The sequence below is a fragment of the Ranitomeya imitator genome, chromosome 2, assembly GCF_032444005.1.
Source record: "Ranitomeya imitator isolate aRanImi1 chromosome 2, aRanImi1.pri, whole genome shotgun sequence".
Classification (NCBI taxonomy): Eukaryota; Metazoa; Chordata; class Amphibia; order Anura; family Dendrobatidae; genus Ranitomeya; species Ranitomeya imitator.
In genome coordinates, this window is record NC_091283.1 from 652,340,434 (window position 1) to 652,358,890 (window position 18,457).

Here is an 18,457-nt window from a genome sequence, read left to right on the forward strand (position 1 = left end):
TGCTGCCCGTAGATTAGGGAACACCAATCTAATGATAGGTTTCCTTTAAGCCATAAAGCTCTGCTTGCCTAACTAAATAGAAATGCTGTAAAGGTGGCCATAACCAATAATTACAATGATGTGTCCGGTAGAAAGCCTCTTTCCAAACTTAACATAGGAATGAATGGAAGAAAGAACTGGCTTTCTGGTTGTCTTAAAGCATGTTTTAAGAAATAATCGAAGTATTAGAGGAGTCTTAGAGTCTGCGTGTTTGAAGGACCTGGGGTCACCTCGCCAAACATGCTCTCTATTTGCATACGGTCATCCGACCATTACTCTCAGACCTGAGAGATAAGGAGAGAGTGTACTGATGGGAATTCCCTTTTCAACTTGGCTTCCTCCCATTTCCTGGTAGATCTACCCAAGTTCTTAACTATGTTTGAACTATCAATGGTAGCTATTCCTGATTGTCCGACACTGCCTCATCTAATTTTTCCTCCTGAGCAAGGCCAATGGAGCTCTGTCCCTTTCTCCTTTGCTAAATTGAAAAGATGAGGACTGTCCTTATATTCCTTCAAAACTTTTCCAACATTGATTTTTGGCCTTACTGCCTTAATTTCCTTTTTTGTTCATCCGGCTCCCAACATGAATTTTCTGTATTTCTTTTATTAATTTTGCCTGAAATGTAATTAGCCTTTGTCTGATAAGTGGTCATATTTCAAAAATGGGGTCTAATTATTGTGAACCTTCAAAATGTGGAACGTAGGTCCTTATGTTTTTTATTGTTCTGTTTCTTACTTGATATGCTGTTCTTCTATTTCCAGCATCCCATAATTTAGCAGGTTACTCACAGGATTATAGTCAGCCTTTTCTCCTCTTTACTGAAGAGGATTTGAGTTGTAATTATACTTAAACGTATAACTAACCCTTATCTCTATAACAGAAAACTGTAGTATTTACGGAACAGAGGTCAGAAGGAATTTGCACAGAGATTTCTAGAGGTTTTGGAGGAATGTGCAGAGAATTTTCCTTTCATTTTGGGTAAGGAATTCAATTTCCCATTGTAAGCAGAGTAGGACACTTCAAATATTAAGTCCTCCTTGTCTTTTGGGGTAGTCTGTAGAGTTGGGTGACACCTTACAAGAATGCATCTCTTTGATATTTAAAGAATTTCCTCTTTACCCGAAAAATAAGGATTTCACCTTTTTCTCTACCCCTCACAATTCATATCTCCTCCTTGACTAGATTTTTCTATCTCATTTCCTCCTTGTTACCCGAAGCAAACAGAACCAATTCTACTGTCAGACCATGCTATGATGTGGGCATCTAACCAATGGGGTGAGTGTTTTTAGTAAATCCTATTCACGGAATCATCTTTCAAGACCCAAAGTGTCAGGCTGATACACGTAATATCTCTACCTTCTTGAATACACATAGGTTAAACACAAGTGAGCTCAAATACAATGGTAAGCTCTTAAGAATTAAGGACACTTATTTCACATGCAACAAGGTTTAAACTTAGCTCAAGTGACATCAAAAAACTATACTCAAAACTTGATATATTAGAGTGCCTCCATAAAGCATTCCACTACTGCTTCTACACTTGCAGAACTTAATGAAATGTGGACAGACCTACATTGTTTATTAGACCAGAGAGATAAAGAAGCTAGGAACACACTTCAGCGTCTCTATTACAAATTTTGGGTGTAAGAAAAGAGGGAAAATCTTTTCCACAAAATTTTTACAGTGTATTATGAGAATCTATATAATAAAGGAAAATATTCTTCTTCCATCTTCCAGACTCCGATCATCCCAGGAAAATTAAGGAATACCTTTGTAAATATGCTTCTTCCCTCTATTCATTGGGAGATTAGCAAAAAGATTGATTCCAATTCTTCTTCTATGGAGCTGCTCTCTGCTATCCAAAACTTTAAAAGGGTAGTCAAAAGGCAAAGTAATTTTCGTTCTAAATCCCTATTTAGTGCCATAAGCTATTTTCTAATTTACTGGATTTAAAAATTCCCAATCCTTCCCTAACTACACTATCCAACTGCTTTTCTAAGTTTTTTCCAATTTCCTCTTTGATGATGATTCATTTGAGAATCCCAGTGAATGTTGAGATACTCAAACGAAGAGACATCAGGGAACAAAGGCTGCGGTCCCTGCCCCTCACTGAAACGAAGCATCATCGGTGATGCTCATTTCAGGGGTTGAGTTAGTCCCTGCACGCTGTGCACTGTGTACAGTGACAACGCACACTCTGTTGTCGGCTCAGATCAGCAGTAATGACTTGCGATGGCAGAGTACAGACAGGGTATTCTGTCACCACTCTGTTGCCGTGGATCATGCAGCATGTATCGGCTGTTAGGTTCACTTTAAATAGATCAACAAGTGTTCTTGTATTGTTTTGCTGTGTTTTTATCACTTACTTAAGCTGAAATTTGTAGGGGTTTCCTTCTTAGTCCACCACAGATCATGGCTCAAATATGGCTCTTCCATCTCTTCTATAAGTTCCACTTTAATGCCAACCAAACCTTCAACCTAGGTAATCCACAGAATCAGAGATTAAAACTTAAATGTAAATGTTATTAATTCTTCAATTCCACATTTATCATGAAGAGGTTCATTTTTTAAATTTAACAAGTTTATTGATCTACCTGATAATCTTGAGGGACATTGTGATTTTCATTTGGATCATCCTGGGAATTCAGACTGAGACATCTCTTGGGTGGATTTATTTTACTAGTTTCATCTGTAGATTCATTACACACAAGCCGATTTAATACAGTGTCTATATGTAATGATTAGATGATGGCTCAAAAGCTTGTTTGTTTGACAGTTGTCCCTCGACTTCCCCATACACATGGACTCTCGGCCGAGCGTTCATGTATTCTCTAGATAGAAAGCAGTGTAAGCTGCTGCCAGACTCATCGGTCTGTGTCTTTTCAACTCGAACAACAAAAGACTTGGCATTTAAATGAAACTGCCTAATCTTTATCTCTCCTGACATCATCTGTAAGGAGAGTCCCCACAAATGGTCAGCTGTTCACAATGAATTTAGTAGATCTGAGCAATGTATATGGATATGGGTGTCTTTAGTGATCTGAAAAATTAATCTCCCTTTACATTCAATATTACCTGGTGATGTCAGGGGTAGGTGGTTCCCAATCATGATATCATTATATAGATCCTTGTGTCCTTCTAAATATTCCCATTCGTCCATGGAGAAATAGACAGTGACATCCTGACACCTTACAGGAACCTGACAAACAGAGATATAGTCATCATCCAGATACCTAACTTTATGATTATAATGTTCCAGCATTCCCAGCAGAGCTCACCTCTCCAGTAAGTAGCTCAGTTATCTTTCTTGTGAGTTCTAAGATCTTCTTTCTATCATGTAAAAGTGAGTGAGCTGAAGGCTCCATAGTGGGTCCCATTGTCCTGCTACTTCCTCCTGACACATGTGAGGCATTGCTGGAGATGACTGGCTCTCCTGATGAGTTTATCACTACAGTTGTATCCTGATTGAAAAAACACAAATAGCACTACATATTTTTATAAAATCTATCATGATTACATTAAAGGGAAAATAGATCTTGGAATAATAATAAGGTCCACAATTGGATGTGTTAAAAAAATGTTCCTGTGCTGAGATAATATTATACATGTGCCCCTGCTGTGTACTGTTATTTCCTGTGTTCCACCAGCCACACAGCTGCTACAGTTCATGGTTGGCCATACCACAGCTCTTGGCCAGGGAGGATAACATAACTCACTGATAACAACTGAGTATACAGACAATACAGCTACAGCTTGGAACTGCTGTTTTCTGAGGTAACCCATTTGCCTGCCTGTTTAATCACAGGAATGAGTGTTTCTACTGAGTCACCAGTCCTGTGAGCTCATCATGAGTTAAGTCAGTGAAGTAGGAGATCCAGCAGATGCTGACGATATACTGTATGTCACTGACTTGATTTATGATGCATTCACAAGACTGGGGACTTAGCAGAGACACTCACTACTGGGATAAAACAGGCAGGGAAATTTATTAAATATAGACGCTACATAAAATTACCATATTTTTCGGATTATAAGACGCACTTTTTTCCCCCAAATTTGGGAGGAAAATGGGGGTTCGTCTTATAATGAGGATTTACCTTACCGGCCGCGGTGGAGCAGGGTCCCAGAGTCGCTGCTGGAGGAGGCAAGAGTGGAGCGTTGCTGCAGGCCGCAGTCTGGTATGAGGAGGTGTTCTGATGTGCGCCGCTGCGGATGTTCGGTGGTGCTTACATGGTTTACTATGTTGTGGACTCCTGGAAAATGGCTGCCGGGGGCGGCGCATGCACAGATGGAGATCTCGGCACCAAGATGTCGGGGGATGAGAGCTCGGCGCTGAGATCTCATTTCCCGAGATCATGGTGCCGAGATCTCCATCTGCACATGCACCACCCCTAGCAGCCATTTTCTCGGAGTCCACCGCACAGTAAACCATGTACCATAAGTGTGGGGGCTCTGGGATTTCATAAAATGTCGACAGAGCCCCCGCACCACCGAACACCAGCAGCGGCGCACATCGGAACACCCCCTCATACCAGCCTGCGGCATGCAGCAATGCTCCACTCTTGCCTTCTCCAGCAGTGATCCTGGGACCCCGCTTCACCGCAGCCACCACCCCCGGTAAGCAATAAGGTGCATGGATTATAAGAAGCACCACCATTTTATTAAAAAAAAAAAGTCTGTTTCCTATTTTTCTCCTTTGGGGTGCGTCTTATAATCCGATGCGTCTTATAATCCGCAAAATACGGTAACCTGTAATTTACACTGTATGGTAAGAGCAGTAGTAAAAAATCAATAAAATAATTCTATTTTTTTCTATACCATTCCCCAAACAATAATAACAGTTCCATAATACTTAATATGTACACCAAAATGGTGCCATTAAAAATACAACTTGTTCTCTTATTGCCACATGGACAAATAAAAAATGTAGGCTTTTTTGAGTGCAGAGATTAAAAAAAAAGTTAGTTTGGCTGATTTTTTTTTAACTCCCAAGAGCTTAATATGTGTTCAAATAATAAAATAATAATTCCATATATATCTGATCTCTGTCACTCCAGAGGTCCATGATCATCTTGCAACGATATCTGCACATTTATTATTGGCTTCAACGGTGATGAATATAAGTGAAGCATATGACCTCTAAGGTCAGTGATTAACTGCACAACCGGAAAGGACCAGAAGGAACCACTGGGGCTGAAGCGTTAGAGCAACAAGCTTAACCCCTTTCTGCCATTAGACGTACTATTGCGTCCATGTGGGGTGGGCTTTACTTCCCAAGGACGCAATAGTACGTCATATGCGATCGGCAGCGCTCACGGGGGGAGCGCCGCCGATCGCGGCCGGGTGTCAGCTGTTTATCGCAGCTGACATCCGGCACTATGTGCCAGGAGCGGTCACGGACCGCCCCCGGCACATTAACCCCCGGCACACCGCGATCAAAGATGATCGCGATGTGCCGGCGGTACAGGGAAGCACCGCGCAGGGAGGGGGCTCCCTGCGGGCTTCCCTGAGCCCCCCGCAGCAACGCGATGTGATCGCGTTGCTGCGAGGGTCTCACCTCCCTCCCTGCTCCCTCCAGCCCCGGATCCAAGATGGCCGCGGATCCGGGTCCTGCAGGGAGGGAGGTGGCTTCACAGAGCCTGCTCAGAGCAGGCACTGTGAAGGCTGCAGCACTGTAAGACAGATCGGTGATCTGACAGAGTGCTGTGCAAACTGTCAGATCACTGATCTGTGATGTCCCCCCCTGGGACAAAGTAAAAAAGTAAAAAAAAAAAATTTCAAATGTGTAAAAAAAAATAAAAAAAAATATTCCAAAATAATGAAAAAAAAAATAAAAATATTATTCCCATAAATACATTTCTTTATCTAAATAAAAAAAAAAAAACAATAAAAGTACACATATTTAGTATCGCCGCGTCCGTAACGGCCCGACCTATAAAACTGGCCCACTAGTTAACCCCTTCAGTAAACACCGTAAGAAAAAAAAAAAAACGAGGCAAAAAACAACGCTTTATTATCATACCGCCGAACAAAAAGTGGAATAACACGCGATCAAAAAGACAGATATAACTAACCATGGTACCGCTGAAAACGTCATCTTGTCCTGCAAAAAACGAGCCGCCATACAGCATCATCAGCAAAAAAATAAAAAAGTTATAGTCCTGAGAATAAAGCGATGCAAAAATAATTATTTTTTCTATAAAATAGTTTTTATCGTATAAAAGCGCCAAAACATAAAAAAATGATATAAATGAGGTGTCGCTGTAATCGTACTGACCCGAAGAATAAAACTGCTTCATCAATTTTACCAAACGCGGAACGGTATAAACGCCTCCCCCAAAAGAAATTCATGAATAGCTGGTTTTTGGTCATTCTGCCTCACAAAAATCGGAATAAAAAGCGATCAAAAAATGTCACGTGCCCGAAAATGTTACCAATAAAAACATCAACTCGTCCCGCAAAAAACAAGACCTCACATGACTCTGTGGACCAAAATATAGAAAAATTATAGCTCTCAAAATGTGGTAACGCAAAAAATATTTTTTGCAATAAAAAGCGTCTTTCAGTGTGTGACGGCTGCCAATCATAAAAATCTGCTAAAAAACCCGCTATAAAAGTAAATCAAACCCCCCTTCATCACCCCCTTAGTTAGGGAAAAATTAAAAAAATGTATTTATTTCCATTTTCCCATTAGGGCTAGGGTTAGAGTTAGGGCTAGGGTTAGGGTTAGGGTTAGGGCTAGGGTTAGGGCTAGGGTTAGGGCTAGGGTTAGGTTTAGGGTTAGGGCTAGGGTTAGGGTTAGGGTTAGGGCTAGGGTTAGGGCTAGGGTTAGGGCTAGGGTTAGGGTTAGGGCTAGGGTTAGGGCTAGGGTTAGGGCTAGGGTTAGGATTAGGGTTAGGGCTAGGGTTAGGGCTAGGGCTACAGTTTGGGTTGGGGCTAAAGTTACAGTTAGGGTTTAGATTACATTTACGGTTGGGAATAGGGTTGGGATTAGGGTTAGGGGTGTGTCAGGGTTAGAGATGTGGTTAGGGTTACTGTTGGGATTAGGGTTAGGGATGTGTTTGGATTAGGGTTTCAGTTATAATTGGGGGGTTTCCACTGTTTAGGCACATCAGGGGCTCTCCAAACGCGACATGGCGTCCGATCTCAATTCCAGCCAATTCTGCGTTGAAAAAGTAAAACAGTGCTTCTTCCCTTCCGAGCTCTCCCGTGTGCCCAAACAGGGGTTTACCCCAACATATGGGGTATCAGCGTACTCAGGACAAATAGGACAACAACTTTTGGGGTCCAATTTCTCCTGCTACCCTTGGGAAAATACAAAACTCGGGGCTAAAACATATTTTTTGTGGGAAAAAAAAAGATTTTTTATTTTCACGGCTCTGCGTTATAAACTGTAGTGAAACACTTGGGGGTTCAAAGTTCTCACAACACATCTAGATTAGTTCCCTGGGGGGTCTAGTTTCCAATATGGGGTCACTTGTGGGGGGTTTCTACTGTTTAGGTACATTAGGGCTTCTGCAAACGCAATGTGACGTCTGCAGACCATTCCATCTAAGTCTGCATTCCAAATGGCGCTCCTTCCCTTCCGAGCTCTGCCATGCGCTCAAACGTTGGTTTCCCCCAACATACGGGGTATCAGCGTACTCAGGACAAATTGGACAACAACTTTTGGGGTCGAATTTCTCCTCTTACCCTCGGGAAAATACAAAACTGGGGGCTAAAAAATAATTTTGGGGGGAAAGATTTTTTTTTTTAATTTTCACGGCTCTGCGTTACAAACTGTAGTGAAACACTTGGGGGTTCAAAGCTATCACAACACATCTAGATGAGTTCCTTAGGGGGTCTAGTTTCCAAAATGGTGTCACTTGTGGGAGGTTTCTACTGTTTAGGTACATTAGGGGCTCTGCAAATGCAATGTGACACCTGCAGACCATTCCATCTAAGTCCTCATTCCAAATGGAGCTCCTTCCCTTCCGAGCCCTCCCATGCGCCCAAACAGTGGTTCACCCCCACATATGGGGTATCAGCGCACTCAGGACAAATTGGACAACAAATTGTGGGGTCGAATTTCTCCTGTTACCCTCGGGAAAATACAAAACTGGGGGCTAAAAAATAATTTTTGTGGGAAAAAATTTTTGTTTTATTTTTACGGCTCTCCATTATAAACTTCTGTGAAGCCCTTGGTGGGTCAAAGCGCTCAGCACACATCTAGATAAGTTCCTAAGGGGGTCTACTTTCCAAAATGGTGTCACTTGTGGGGGGTTTCTACTGTTTAGGTACATTAGGGGCTCTGCAAACGCAATGTGACACCTGCAGACCATTCCATCTAAGTCTGCATTCAAATGGCACTCCTTCCCTTCTGAGCCCTCCCATGTGCCCAAACAGTGGTTCCCCCCACATATGGTGTATCATCGCACTCAGGACAAATTGGGCAACAAATTTTGGGGTCCAATTTCTCCTGTTACCCTCAGGAAAATACAAAACTGGGGGCTAAAAAAATAATTTTTGTGGGAAAAAAATTTTGTTTTATTTTTACGGCTCTGCATTATAAACTTCTGTGAAGCACTTGGTGGGTCAAAGTGCTCACCACACCTCTAGATAAGTTCCTTAGGGGGTCTACTTTCCAAAATGGTGTCATTTGTGGGGGGTTTCAATGTTTAGGCACATCAGTGGCTCTTCAAACGCAACATGGCGTCCCATCTCAATTCCTGTCAATTTTGCTTTGAAAAGTCAAACGGCGCTCCTTCCCTTCCGAGCTCTCCCATCCACCCAAACAGTGGTTTACCCCCACATATGGGGTATCAGCGTACTCAGGACAAATTGTACAACAACTTTTGGGGTCCAATTTCTTCTCTTACCCTTGGGAAAATAAAAAATTGGGGGCAAAAAGATAATTTTTGTGAAAAAATATGATTTTTTATTTTTACGGTTCTACATTATAAACTTCTGTGAAGCACTTGGTGGGTCAAAGTGCTCACCACACCTCTAGATAAGTTCCTTAGGGGGTCTACTTTCCAAAATGGTGTCACTTGTGGGGGGTTTCAATGTTTAGGCACATCAGTGGCTCTTCAAACGCAATATGACGTCCCATCTCAATTCCTGTCAATTTTGCATTGAAAAGTCAAACGGCGCTCCTTCCCTTCCGAGCTCTCCCATCCGCCCAAACAGTGGTTTACCCCCACATATGGGCTATCAGCGTACTCAGGACAAATTGTACAACAACTTTTGGGGTCCAATTTCTTCTCTTACCCTTGGGAAAATAAAAAATTGGGGGCGAAAAGATAATTTTTGTGAAAAAATATGATTTTTTATTTTTACGGTTCTACATTATAAACTTCTGTGAAGCACTTGTTGGGTCAAAGTGCTCACCACACCTCTAGATAAGTTCCTTAGGGGGTCTACTTTCCAAAATGGTGTCACTTGTGGGGGGTTTCAATGTTTAGCCACATCAGGGGCTCTCCAAACGAAACATGGCGTCCCATCTCAATTCCAGTCAATTTTGCATTGAAAAGTCAAATGGCACTCCTTCGCTTCCGAGCTCTGCCATGCGCCCAAACAGTGGTTTACCCCCACATGTGGGGTATTGGCATACTCAGGACAAATTGTACAACAATGTTTGGGGTCCATTTTCTCCTGTTACCCTTGGTAAAATAAAACAAATTGGAGCTGAATTAAATTTTTTGTGAAAAAAAGTTAAATGTTCATTTTTATTTAAACATTCAAAAAATTCCTGTGAAGCACCAGAAGGGTTAATAAACTTCTTGAATATGGTTTTGAGCACCTTGAGGGGTGTAGTTTTTAGAATGGTGTCACACTTGGGTATTTTCTATCATATAGACCCCTCAAAATGACTTCAAATGAGATGTGGTCCCTAAAACAAAATGGTGTTGTAGAAATGAGAAATTGCTGGTCAACTTTTAACCCTTATAACTCCCTAACAAAAAAAAATTTTGGTTCCAAAATTGTGCTGATGTAAAGTAGACATGTGGGAAATGTTACTTATTAAGTATTTTGTGTGACATATCTCTGTGATTTAATTGCATAAAAATTCAAAGTTGGAAAATTGCGAAATTTTCATAATTTTCGCCAAATTTCCGTTTTTTTCACAAATAAACGCAGGTACTATCAAATAATTTTTACCATTGTCATGAAGTACAATATGTCACGAGAAAACAATGTCAGAATCACCAGGATCCATTGAAGCGTTCCAGAGTTATAACCTCATAAAGGGACAGTGGTCAGAATTGTAAAAATTGGCCCGGTCATTAACGTGCAAACCACCCTTTGGGGTAAAGGGGTTAAAGAACTATTGATAACTTTATTATTTTAACGCATTTCCACTTTTTGGGTTGTCTTCTAAAAATCCCAGACAACACTATTTAGGCTTAAAAAAGCTGCATTCTTAAGGAGTTATTATAGTAATAATTACTCCCAGAGTCCCTCACCTCTCCAGTCAGTAGGTAGATAATCTTCAAGGTCAGATTTAATATTCTTTCAGTCATGAGACTCTTTCCCTCCTCCATTGTTAAAACTTGAAATACAGGACAAGGCCTTCTTGGATATAATCAAACATGAGGTACTTTCTGCAATGGAAAAATGAGAATAACTGCATGGTTAAGTATGTAGACAATAAAACTTCACATTTCAGAAACAAATCTTTCCCTCAAAGGAGTCACGTGTTTGGTGTTTGTGAACACCAGGAGAAGCTCTTAGAAGACATTAGAGGCCCAGTGATGTCACTGCACCGTCATTCAGCCATGAGCCAGAAGTGACTTTTACAATGTAAATCTATGGAGGCTCCAAAGGCCGGATAGTCTGAAGAGCAGTGACGTCCCTGAGGAGCAGGACGGTGCTGGATCCCAGAGAAGACTGAACACTACACTGTATTCAGTGCCTTGAAAAAGTATTCATACCCCATGAACTTTTCCACATTTGTTCAACAGTAATTGCAGCGAAAAGTGGCCCTGCAAAGTATTGACTTGGGGGGCTGAGTGCAAATGCATTTCACAATTTTCAGATTAAGGCTACTTTCACACTAGCGTTTTTTCAATACGTCGCAATGCGTCGTTTATGGGAAAAAACGCATCCTGCAAAGTTGTCTGCAGGATGCGTTTTTGCCCCATAGACTAAAATTAGCGACGCATTGACACACGTCGCAACCGTCGTGCGACGGATGCGCCGTGTTGTGGCGGACCGCCGGGAGCAAAAAACGTTACATGTAACGTTTTTTGCTGCCGACGGTCCGCCATTTCCAACCGCGCATGCGCGGCCGGAACTCCGCCCCCACCTCACCGCACCTCACAATGTGGCAGCAGATGCGCTGGAAAAATGCATCCGCTGCCCCCGTTGTGTGGCGCATTCATTGCTAGCGTTGGTACATCGGCCCGACGCACTGCGACGAGCCAAGTCCAACGCTAGTGTGAAAGTAGCCTTATATTTTTGAAATAATTAGAAAAAGATGTATCATTTCCTCTACACTTCACAAATCCTTGCTACTATGTGTTGGTATATCACATAAAATCCCTATATAATACATTTAATTTTGATGGTGTAACGTGAAAAAAGTGGAAAAGTTCGCAAGGTATGAATACTTTTTCAAGACACTGTACATATATAGACAAATTTAGTAAGAAAAAAAAAGTAGTGAACAACCCTTTTAAGTTGGAGGCTTCCACACAGCCCTTTTTTCCTGGCTCATGGCTGAATGATGGCTGCAGTGACATAATTTGGTCAATAGTAACATCTTAGAGATTCTCCTAGTATTCACAAAAACAAATCTTCATGGGAGTAATTCTTTACATAAAACCATGCCCCATATCAAATAAAAACCATGTGACCTCTATCCTATTCCATCCACAGTTCCCTGACAGCCTTATAACCGTTATGTCTAAACCATGGTCTCAAGCGGGCCTGCATATTTTCATGGACATCATCAACCACAGGACTGGATCACTGTACTGCTTTGAGGACCATCAATCCAAATTCAGCCTTGTAAGCCAAAGTTGATATCAGTATTTCCAAATTTGCCACTTCTTTATTTCAAGGTAACCGAGATTCATTTCCAACTTGGTTTGAAAGAATATGCAGAACAGAATCCACAGCTAAGGATCTAATCTCAGCCATGTATGATATATTACTTAATTCTTCACCAAATTAATTATATAGGCACACATACACAGTACCTTGAAAAAAATATTCATACCCCATGAACTTTTCCACGTTTGGTCACGTTGCTCCCATAAACTTAAATGTTTTTTAATTATATTTCATGTGATATACCAACACAAAATATTAAGAATTTGTGTAGTGTAAAGAAAATTATAAAGTTTTCTAATTACACAGGTCTGCAAGGGTAAAATTGTTTGAAAAGTAAGAAGGCATTCTTATATACTTTTGATCGCTGAACTCGGTAAAAATCTCTTAAAAATTCCATTACGTACAGTATTTTTACAAACACTGACTCCATAGGCTTTTTCTTGCACCATACTTTGACCCCCTTTGTATGACATTTTGTGGATGATTTTGGTGTCACTAAGATTGGTTAGAAATGTTTTTCATGGTACACTAGCATACTGTAGAAAAGGAATTTCTTCCATACTTTTCTCAAAACAGTGCTCCAGTGTATTGCAGTGATGTTATTGATTCATCCCCAATAAAAGTCTGAAAGCTGTGCTTCTGCACAATGGCAGCAAGTATGCTTCAGTGTTTATAGGGCATTTTGTGCACTTGAAGCAAAGCTATGAGAATAGACTTTATTCTCAAAAAGCTTACCTTATATACTCGTGTATAAGCCGAGATCTTCAGCACATTTTTTGTGCTGAAAACGCCCCCTCAGCTTATACATGAGTCATTGTCCCAGAAAGACTGTGGGGGAGGGGGAGCAGCAGGTCACAGAGGCAGGAGCCGGCAGCTGTCACTGTGCAGCTGCTAAAAAGAAATGAATATTCACATTGCTGCCAGTGAATATTCATCTTTTAGGCTATGTGCACACATTGCGGATTGGGGTGCAGAATTTTCTGCACAAAATCTGCATCTCCTGGCAGAAAAACGCAGGTGCAGATTTGATACATTTTTTTATGCGGATTTTGTGCGATTTTTGTGCGGATTTCATGCGTTTTTTTACCCCTGCGGATTTCTATAATGGAAGGGTGCAGAAACGCTGCAGATCCGCACAAAAGAAGTGACATGTTCCTTCCTTTGATCCACAGCATTTTCCATGCGGAATTTTCCACACCATTAGCACAGCATTTTTTTTCCTATTGATTTACAGTGTACTGTAAATCACTTTGCGGATCTGCAGCGTTTCTGCGTGGAAAAAAACGCTGCGGATCCGCACTAAATCCGCATCATGTGCACATAGCCTTATAGCGCGCGTAGTTACAGCAGTAGCCGACAGCTTCCAGCAGCGTCCAGGCTCTAAATGGTGCACACTCATTAAGGTAATGAATATTAACCCCTCTCCACTCCCATAGGTATGGAGTGAATATTCATTACCTTAATGAGCCGGACACGTGATCGCTCGGTCGGAAGAGCTTCTAGCCAAAATAAGATGCAGCGAGGGCGTGCAGGGAAGGTAAGTAGGATGTTTTTTTTTTTTTTATAGGAACCATGCATACAAGGAAACGGATGGGGAGCCATGCATACAAGGATAGGGGATAAGGAGCCATGCATACAGTTAGGTCCATATATATTTGGACAGAGACAACATTTTTCTAATTTTGGTTATAGACATTACCACAATGAATTTTAAACAAAACAATTCAGATACAATTGAAGTTCAGACTTTCAGCTTTCATTTGAGGGTATCCACATTAAAACTGGATGAAGGGTTTAGGAGTTGCAGCTCCTTAACATGTGCCACCCTGTTTTTAAAGGGACCAAAAGTAATTGGACAGATTGAATAATTTTAAATAAAATGTTCATTTCTAGTACTTGGTTGAAAACCCTTTGTTGGCAATGACTGCCTGAAGTCTTGAACTCATGGACATCACCAGACACTGTGTTTCCTCCTTTTTGATGCTCTGCCAGGCCTTCACTGCAGTGGTTTTCAGTTGCTGTTTGTTTGTGAGCCTTTCTGTCTGAAGTTTAGTCTTTAACAAGTGAAATGCATGCTCAATTGGGTTGAGATCAGGTGACTGACTTGGCCATTCAAGAATATTCCACTTCTTTGCTTTAATAAACTCCTGGGTTGCTTTGGCTTTATGTTTTGGGTCATTGTCCATCTGTAGTATGAAGCAACGACCAATCAGTTTGGCTGCATTTGGCTGGATCTGAGCACACAGTATGTCTCTGAATACCTCAGAATTCATTTGGCTGCTTCTGTCCTGTGTCACATCATCAATAAACACTAGTGACCCAGTGCCACTGGCAGCCATTCATGCCCAAGCCATCACACTGCCTCCGCCGTGTTTTACAGATGATGTGGTATGCTTTGGATCATGAGCTGTACCACGCCTTCACCATACTTTTCTCTTTCCATCATTCTGGTAGAGGTTGATCTTGGTTTCATCTGTCCAAAGAAAGTTCTTCCAGAACTGTGCTGGCTTTTTAAGATGTTTTTTAGCAAAGTCCAATCTAGACTTTTTATTCTTGAAGCTTATGAGTGGCTTGCACCGTGTAGTGAACCCTCTGTATTTACTTTAATGCAGTCTTCTCTTTATGGTAGATTTGGATATTGATACGCCTACCTCCTAGAGAGTGTTGTTCACTTGGTTGGCTGTTGTGAAGGGGTTTCTCTTCACCATGGAGATTATTCTGCGATCATCCGCCACTGTTGTCTTCCGTGGGCGCCCAGGTCTTTTTGCATTGATGAATTCACCAGTGCTTTCTTTCTTTCTCAGGATGTACCAAACTGTAGATTTTGCCACTCCTAATATTGTAGCAATTTCTCAGATGGGTTTTTCTGTATTCGCAGCTTAAGGATGGCTTGTTTCACTTGCATGGAGAGCTCCTTTGACCGCATGTTTACTTCACAGCAAAACCTTCCAAATGCAAGCACCACACCTCAAATCAACTCCAGGCCTTTTATCTGCTTAATTAAGAATGACATAATGAAGGGATTGCCCACACCTGTCCATGAAATAGCCTTAGAGTCAATTGTCCAATTACTTTTGGTCCCTTTAAAAACAGGGTGACACATGTTACGGAGCTGAAACTCCTAAACCCTTCATCCAATTTTAATGTGGATACCCTCAAATGAAAGCTGAAAGTTTGAACTTCAACTGCATCTGAATTGTTTGGTTTAAAATTCATTGTGGTAATGTCTATAACCAAAATTGGAAAAATGTTGTCTCTGTCCAAATATATATGGACCTAACTGTACAATGACGGGGAAAGGGAGCCATGCATACAAGGACAGGGATGGGGAGCCATGCAGACAGGGATGGGGAGCCATGCAGACAGGGATGTGGAGCCATGCATACAAGGACGGGGAGCCATGCATACAAGGATACAAGAACAGGGATGGGGAGCCATGCATACAAGAACAGGGATGGGGAGCCATGCATACCAGGACAGGGATGAGGGGACAATGCATACCCATCTTATACTCAAGTCAATAAGTTTTCAAGGCAAAATTAGGTGCCTCGGTTTATACTCGAGTCGACTTATACACGAGTATATAGAGCAGGGCTCCCCAACCTGTAGCTCGGGAGCCACATGTGGCTCGCGGCCCCATGAATTGTGGCTCGCGACTGTCTGCCAGCTTGATGCATTAGGTCCAGGTCTAGCTAACAGGTATAAAGAGCACATCTCAAAATGGGGAATTTTGTGAGTAGCCCTGCACAGAATTGCAGATCTGGATGCACATTTACTGGTCTTAGGGGTTTCGAGATGTTTTAGGTATGCTACGCTGGAGGTTTGTACTACCTGTTAGAAGAGGTGCTCAAAGCTGGATGTGACAGTGTGTTGGGAGAATACCCCTGGATCTCAGTATACTGCTCTGGAGTGATTTCTGTGGAAAAGCTTCGGTTATCATTACACCTGTAATGGGGGCTTTGGTTGACACTACTTTGAAGGAGGTGGGAGCTGGATGTGGCTCGCGACCCTCTCTGTAAGCTGAATGTGGCTCTCAAGGTCAGAAAGGTTGGGGACCACTGATATAGAGTAACTACGAGGATTAAGGATAGTCAATATGTGATGATCTGCAAGTTCTGTTTTTGCTCCTTAGGCAACTAGAAGGATACACAAAATACTCGTGTTTTTTGCGTGAATGAGACAGCCACGATAGGACTCATCACTGTAGCCAAAAAAAGTTGGCAACGAGAACATCTTTGTCACCTGGACTCAAGAACATAGTTGCGGAAAGTTTAGTTAATCCCACTAAACTTCTCCTGCCACCACTCCACATTAAAACTGGACTGATGAGGCAGTTTGTGAAAGCTTTACTAAAGGAGAGACTTTTAAGTACCTGTGTACAAAGTTTCAGGGACTTTTCCGAAGCAAAACTGAAGGAAGGAATCGTGTTCGAAACAAAAATGAACGCTGTTGAGAAAAGGGTTTGGGATTCTTTTAAGGAAGTCGTGAAGAAATTTCTAGGTAACAACAAAGATCCAAAATTTAAGTCCATCCAGGAGAACTTGTTGAAATTTTTCAAAACCTTGGGTTGTTTGATGAAATTGAAGTTATATTTATTAAATTCTCATTTGGACTACTTTCCTGAAAACCTTGCTGCTGTTAACGAAGAGCAAGGAAAAAGATTTAAACAGGATACCAAGGAGATAGAACAAAGATCCCAAAGTAGATGGCACGTGAACATCATGGGGGACTACTGCTGGATGCTTCACAGAGAAAATCCACGGGTCTTCTATAAGAGAAATGGTATCAAGAGAAGCTTTGACGAGAAAAAGAAAAGGCGCAAGAATTAATTTCCAATGAAGTTGCAGAATGAATGTTCAATACATTTTTATATATAATACTGTGTACATGTTTTTCATAAACCCAAATTTTGCATATCTGTGTTATTTTAAAAATCTAAATCTGAAAATTGTGACAAACATTTATATTCAGCCCCCCGAGTCAATGCTTTGTAGGACTATCTTTTGCTGCAATTACTTCTACGGGTCTTTTAGGATATGCTTCTACCAGCTTTGCACTGCTACAGGCTGAAATTGTTGCCAATTCTTCTTTGCAAATTAGCTTTAGCTCAGTGAGACTGGATGGATGTGTCAGTGAACATCAATTTTCATGTCCTGCCACATATTCTCAATGGGATTTAGGTCTGGACTGTGACTGGTCATTAAAACACATTACTATGCTTTCATCTAAACCATTCCATTGTGGCTCTGGAATTACGTTTAGAGTCGTTGTCCTGCTTCAAGATGAACCTACGCTCAAGCCTTTTGCAGTCTTTTACAGCTTTTCCTCCAGGATTGCACTGTATTTAGCTCCATCTATCTTCCTATGAATTCTGACCAGCATCCCTGTCCCTGCTGAAGAAATGCATCCCCACAGCATGATGTCGCTACCACCATGTTTGATAGTGGGAATGGTATTTTCAGGGTCATGTGCAGTGTTCATTTTCTGCAAAAATAGCGTTTTGCATTTAGCCCAAAAAGTTCTACTTTGGTTTCATCTGCAGACAGCATCTTCTTCCACAGAGGTAAGCTATAGACTGGACCACGGTGAGTCATTGGACGTGGTATATCTCGATTTTTCCAAAGCGTTTGATACCGTGCCGCACAAGAGGTTGGTACACAAAATGAGAATGCTTGGTCTGGGGGAAAATGTGTGTAAATGGGTTAGTAACTGGCTTAGTGATAGAAAGCAGAGGGTGGTTATAAATGGTATAGTCTCTAACTGGGTCGCTGTGACCAGTGGGGTACCGCAGGGGTCAGTATTGGGACCTGTTCTCTTCAACATATTCATTAATGATCTGGTAGAAGGTTTACACAGTAAAATATCGATATTTGCAGATGATACAAAACTATGTAAAGCAGTTAATACAAGAGAAGATAGTATTCTGCTACAGATGGATCTGGATAAGTTGGAAACTTGGGCTGAAAGGTGGCAGATGAGGTTTAACAATGATAAATGTAAGGTTATACACATGGGAAGAGGGAATCAATATCACCATTACACACTGAACGGGAAACCACTGGGTAAATCTGACAGGGAGAAGGACTTGGGGATCCTAGTTAATGATAAACTTACCTGGAGCAGCCAGTGCCAGGCAGCAGCTGCCAAGGCAAACAGGATCATGGGGTGCATTAAAAGAGGTCTGGATACACATGATGAGAGATGAGAGAGATACTGCCTCTGTACAAATCCCTAGTTAGACCGCACATGGAGTACTGTGTCCAGTTTTGGGCACCGGTGCTCAGGAAGGATATAATGGAACTAGAGAGAGTACAAAGGAGGGCAACAAAATTAATAAAGGGGATGGGAGAACTACAATACCCAGATAGATTAGCGAAAT

At 41.6% G+C, this 18,457-nt stretch overlaps 1 protein-coding gene across 1 annotated transcript in view; it reads right to left on the reverse strand.

Annotated features, from left to right (window-relative positions):
• The window catches only part of LOC138667094 (oocyte zinc finger protein XlCOF8.4-like), a 39,349-nt gene that overhangs the window by 6,945 nt on the left and 13,947 nt on the right, over window positions 1–18,457 (reverse strand). The window contains exons 2-6 of the mRNA XM_069755398.1: window positions 10,488–10,625; window positions 3,321–3,503; window positions 3,118–3,241; window positions 2,637–2,731; window positions 2,409–2,520 (exon numbers count right to left, since the gene is read on the reverse strand). Of these exons, the coding sequence (XP_069611499.1) occupies window positions 2,409–2,520; window positions 2,637–2,731; window positions 3,118–3,241; window positions 3,321–3,503; window positions 10,488–10,565 (592 nt within the window). The 5' untranslated portion in view covers window positions 10,566–10,625. The remainder of the gene's footprint in view (window positions 1–2,408; window positions 2,521–2,636; window positions 2,732–3,117; window positions 3,242–3,320; window positions 3,504–10,487; window positions 10,626–18,457) is intronic.